The sequence below is a fragment of the Lethenteron reissneri genome, chromosome 67, assembly GCF_015708825.2.
Source record: "Lethenteron reissneri isolate LAM-NWPU_2019-01 chromosome 67, ASM1570882v1, whole genome shotgun sequence".
Taxonomy (NCBI): Eukaryota; Metazoa; Chordata; class Hyperoartia; order Petromyzontiformes; family Petromyzontidae; genus Lethenteron; species Lethenteron reissneri.
In genome coordinates this window covers 475192-481191 of record NC_083845.1, presented here as the reverse complement: position 1 = coordinate 481191, position 6000 = coordinate 475192, and the positions used below count along the sequence as shown (strand labels likewise).

The 6000-nt window shown below is 44.7% G+C and overlaps 1 protein-coding gene across 1 annotated transcript in view; it reads right to left on the bottom strand.

The window, feature by feature from the left end:
• Positions 1–1742: 1742 nt before the first annotated feature.
• Positions 1743–6000, bottom strand: part of LOC133360240 (zinc finger protein OZF-like) — a 35313-nt gene continuing 31055 nt past the window's right edge. The window contains exon 5 of the mRNA XM_061578886.1: positions 1743–3212. Within this exon, the coding sequence (XP_061434870.1) occupies positions 2280–3212 (933 nt within the window). The 3' untranslated portion in view covers positions 1743–2279. The remainder of the gene's footprint in view (positions 3213–6000) is intronic.

Here is a 6000-nt window from a genome sequence, read left to right as displayed (position 1 = left end):
CTCGAATTGAAGACTTGTGGTACTGCACTTGTCCACCAGAGGGCACACGTAACCAACAATTTGAATTTACACGATGAGACCTCCTTTACCAGTGGCAAAATATAGTGATAGGTTTTTACCCTTTCAACTGGTACTTTTGGCGTAATCTGGTCCAACACCAATGGAGACTAGGCTCTAAGAAAAGCTGTCTCGGGTGTGGACCAATCAACTTCAAGGACAGTGCATATCATTATCAGAGTTTATTTTTGTTTGCATTTTGACTGCTTGTGTTGTGGTTATTGCAAATATGATCCCTTGTATAAAGGTGTCAGTTTTTGTACCAGTTGAAAGGGTAAAACCCTATCACTAACAATTTGAATGCTTGTGGTACTGCACTTGTCCACCAGAGGGCACACGTAACACGTCAAGCGCCGATAAAAAGAAAAAATAAACTATCTGTTCTTTGGTTCTTTCGGTAAAGTCACGTATAAAGATAAAATAATAAATTAAATAATAATAGCATACGACGTTTCGATTGCAACACAAGCAATCATCATCAGGTATAAAAGAAATAGCAACAAAATCTAACCAGAAAACTATAGACAGACATATAAGCAGACAGATATCACAAAGATACACAGAGAGAGAACACGTATCGGCACAAAGAGAGATCGTCTCTGTGACGAGGCCTTAAATATAGAGAGGGGGCGGGGGCGGAGAGAGGGAGGGGGCAGAGAAAAAATTAGCATGTCAATGAGTGGACGACGTGGTACGGTACGCAAGCTTGAAAATTAGGAGAAAGATATAGTTTTCTGGTTAGATTTTGTTGCTATTTCTTTTATACCTGATGATTGCTTGTATTGCAATCGAAACGTCGTAGTATGCTATTATTATTTAATTTATTATTTTATCTTTATACGTGACTTTACCGAAAGAACCAAATAATAATTCCTGCAGTCACGAAAGCTCCAAAATTAAGATTGAACCACTTCTTCGGGGAAGTTTTAAGCTTCTTTTTTCTCTCTCTCTGGTTGTTTTCTCTCTCTGCCTGTGTCCTCTCTTTGGAATTTTCACTTAAATTCTAACTTAGCAATCTTTGAAATACGTAATCAACCAGGCTATGCGTTAATTGTGTGTTGATCGACTCTGTGTTGCATTACATTACATTTCGATATTTTGCTCGGTTATTTAATTTTGGTGTGTCTTTCTCCTAGACACGCGATTGCTGCAGACACACAACACAACGTTCAGGGTGCGCGCGGCAGTGAACGACTGAAGTGATAGGGCAGCAACGCTGCGTGAAGAACGCCCGAGACTGCGTAACGCAGCGTGAGCGAGGTGTCGCCGCTCAGCTCTGGACCAATCAGGCGGCCCGGAAGATCAGGGGCGGAGCCGGGGGGGGGCTAAGCGAAGGGCGTGATCTGGAAGGTTCGGCAAGGGCATGGTGGAGGGTGGAGACGGGATGACGTGCGAGGGGGATATCAGGGGGAGCCGGAAGAGGCTCGTGGTCAGTCGGCGTAGTCTCGGAGTGGGACCACGTTGGGTCGGGGGACACCTCCTGCGCCATCAGCCACGTGGCTGGAGACGACTCCAAGCACAGCGTGAGCCAGCGGTGTGCGGGAGCAGGAGGAGTGCGACTGACAGGAAGGGGGCGCGGGGCGCGCAAGAGGAACAGCCGGTCCACTGTCGGGACCGGCGGAGTGTGAGCGGCGTAACAAGAATACGAGAGAGACGGAGACCAAGCTGCGTGTCGTCAACATCCTTTATTACACAAGCAACACTGACACCTCCTCCACTCCTCACCACCTTCCACTCAAGCCATCCACTCTCCTTACTGTAGGTAAAGTGAAGTTCAATGTTCATTTGTTCTATTAATTAGAATTGTTTCTTGCTTTTTGTATGCTTTTATGTACTGGACTGTTTTTTAACATTGTAAACTTTGTGCAAAAATGGCCCATAATAGGAGCATCCTTGGGTGGGGAACCAATTGATGCTATTTCCATTCATTCTTATGGGGAAAATTGATTTGGTGTTCCAACAAATCGGTGTTCGAACACAGTTTTGGAACGAATTAAGTTCGATCTCCGAGGGACCACTGTAAATGCAATTATAACATAGTGAATGCTTGGGAGCTTATTGAAACTCGCTCCTGGTTAGAGATCTACCCAACACACAGGTCCACAAAGACTGGCCGCTCTTACCCTGCAGGTTGAACCTAGCAATTGAGTGTTCAACTTCACATTCTAGTCATTAAAGGCCTGTGACAAAGGTGTGTTTATTGGATCGACATCGTTTCAAGCTTACACATCTAACGAGTCTCCATTTGACTTTGTATTGTCTCGGAGGAAGTCCACCCACACCTCCACTTCAACAAACTGCTGGAAGTTGCCTCGCTCTGACTCGCAGTCAGAATTCTCCTCCTGCTTCACGTTGCCTCCATCGATGTGAAGGTCCGATTTTGGAGTGGAGTCTTCATCTTCACATTTTACCTTCACTTCTTCGCTCTTCACCATCACGTCTTCACATTTCACCTTCACTTCTTCACATTTCACCTCGGTACCTTTAAAAGCGTCCAAGCTGGGATTTTCTTCCGGTTCTTGTTTCATGAGGGATGGGCTCATTGCGGCACTTTGACTTTCACAAGCTGATTTCAGACTCCACTCCTTGTGGATCTTCTGATGCTTGCGTGTTCTCTGGTGTCTGTGAAGATTTGATGAAAGTGTAAACGCCTTCCCGCACGGAGTGCACTTGAAGGGTTTCTCTCCCGTGTGTGTTCTCTGGTGTATTACAAGATTTGATGAAAGTGTAAACGCCTTCCCACACACACTGCACTTGAATGGTTTCTCTCCCGTGTGTGTTCTCTGGTGTTCTACAAGAGCAGATGAACGTGCAAACGCCTTCCCACACACACTGCACTTGAAGGGTTTCTCTCCCGTGTGTGTTCTCTGGTGTTCTACAAGAGCAGATGACTGTGCATACGCATTCCTACACACACTGCACTTGAAGGGTTTCTCTCCCGTGTGTGTTCTCTGGTGTGCTACAAGAGCAGATGAATGTGCAAATGGCTTCCCACACACACTGCACTTGAAGGGTTTCTCTCCCGTGTGCGTTCTCTGGTGTGTTACAAGATTATATGAATATGCAAACGCCTTCCCACACAGAGTGCACTTGAAGGGTTTCTCTCCTGTGTGAGTTCGCTGGTGGGTCTTAAGAGCTGATGACTGTGAAAATGTCTTGTCACACACACTGCACTTGAAGGGATTCTCTCCTGTGTGAGTTCTCTTGTGTCGTGTCAAATTTCCAGGACGATCCGTGCTGTTTGCACGCTGGTCGCATTGTTGCCTTTTTGCACCGAGCCGTGCCGAGTGCCTTTGCTCCATCAGACCAATTCTGCGGAGGAAGCAACAGCTGCAGACAGGAGAAAAGAATATCCACACCATCTACACGTCAGTATCAATGCACAGAGGAATGCATATATACACAGTCGCACGTGACTTACACGTTTAAACTTATTCATATATTCATGATAGTCAAAAAGTGTCCCAACTTCATCACACGGGCTGTTATGGCACACTGAGAAGGCAAATGGTCATCAACATGCCTGGAAGCCCTAGTATCTTCAAAATGAATGTTAACCCAAAACACCAAGCACACAATTTCGGCTGCCTGGCTTCAAAAGAAATACTTATGAAAGCTAAATTCACCTGACATAGCAAAGGGTATTGAAAATAATACTATTTGTGTTATGCAGAAATGCATAAAACAATGTTCAATTGCAACTTCGAGGTGTGAAGCCAGGCTCAGATGTCCTTGACTGCTGGTATGAACAGTTCCGACTTCAGCTGCACTGTGTGCTGTGATAACTTCCTGACTCCATTCTTACAAAGAGTTCCAGAGCAAAACAAAAAAAACTAGACTTTACTGCAAATACAAACTTGACACTATCACACACTCAGAGGCGGAGCCAGGATTTTCAGGTAGGGGGCAACCCCTCCAGCAATGAAAAATGATAGGAGTTGTTAGTACAATCCAGATTTGAAGTTTTCGTGACTGCAGGGATCCATACTGTTGTTACTTTCGGTAAAGTCACGTAGGTATAAAATAAAATAAATAAAATCACGACGTTTCGATTGCAACACAATCAATCATCATCAGGTGGGAAAACCACAGCAAGACATTTTTTGCTGAAGTAGGAGTTGCCGTGGCAAGAGGTGAAATAGGTTAGAAAGGGGGAGGGTGAGTGCTGCGTGGTGTAGTAGTACCCGGCAGATATTAAAGATGACAACGTGATAGTTTTGATCGGCATCTCTAAAATCTTAAACAAACAGGTCTGATGAAATACAGTACACAAAATCCGTGATCTAATCCCATCTGTGAAGGATGTCATTCCTGACATTCAATATCCTGGGGTCTAAAAACTGAATTGCACCTCTTCTTGGTTATTTCGGTAAAGTCACGTAGAATGGAAATAATAAAATAATAAAAATAAAACATTATAAATAATTCTCACGACGTTTCGGCCACAACGCAAGCAGCCGTCCTCTGAATGACACACCCCAGGCTTGGAGCGACTATTTAAGCTGGGATGGAGGGGCGAAGAGCGCCTTGACAAAAGAATTTGGATATCAAGAGGAATTTAGCATATTTATGGGAAATGCAGATATGCGATTAGTACTACTTGTGAAATGCGTAGGAGGTTTGGCGGGGTGTTTAAAGTCATATTATGCCCGTGCATTATGCAAGATTACCAGCATCAAAGGGAGGGGATAGGGGTAACATTAATAAAGGGAAGGAATGTTAATAGTATGTAGCTGCAGTAATTAAACCACCACATAAACAACTAAAGTATAAACTACATAGTATCATCAGTATACTAAATATACTCTCCAATAAGCTAAGCTACTAACAGTAAGTAATACATTCCAATTCTATGTCGCAAAAATATAATATGCTTCCAGCTAAACTTTATTCTCTTACATCACACGAGTCTACACCGTACTATATACTGCCATAGACAAACCCAACATTAAATTACATACTATATTACTATACACCACCTTATACATTGTAATATTACACTATGTATTATTCTACCCACCCTAATGTATATCACACTGCTGTATATTCACTATACAACTACGATACTATATATTACTTTGTACATTGTATTAAACATTACAATTTTATACTATTTATTATTATACAATCCGCTATACACTGTACCATTGACCGTCACGTGAAAGATACTAAGATGAAGCAACGAAATATGTCAATGGGAGAGTTGTGGTTGGAGACTTGCAGCGGAGCAAAGAATCCATTCCCTGCGGAGAATACAAGATATATAGTCAATGCCAGTGAGTGGAACGCGGTCTGAAAGTCACCGTAAACGTGAACACAATCAGTTAAGATCCTAAATGGTTTATTACGTCCTTCCAATGATTGCTGAGCCAGAATCCATCTTCTCGGTTAAAAGCGTCTCTGTGTTTGTATATTTCGATGGGATCGTTGGGGGGTCGGTGCCACCCCACCCCCACTCGCTCCGCCACCGTCACGCACTGGCATGGTGCGCAGGTGGTGGTGGTGGTGTGTGTCCAGACACACACTACCGTCACACACTGGCATGGTTCACAGGTGGTGGTGGTGGTGTGTGTCCAGACACACACCACCGTCACACACTGGCATGGTTCACAGGTGGTGGTGGTGGTGTGTCCCGACACACGCCTGGCCACCTTCACCTGCTCACTATTCATGCTTCCTCACTCCACCAAGAAATTCATAGAGGATCAACCAACACAGCCGAGGCTGCGTGCCTCTCTCTCTCCCCCCGTGGTCGCGTGGATTTCCCTCCGGATCGCCGGTTTCCCCTCCACATGTAGAGAGTGAACACCGCCACGTGTCTAGAGTGAACACCACCACGTGTCTAGAGTGAACACCGCCACGTGTCTAGAGTGAACACCACCACGCGTCCAGAGTGAACACCGCCACGTGTCCAGAGTGAACACCGCCACGCGTCTATAGTGA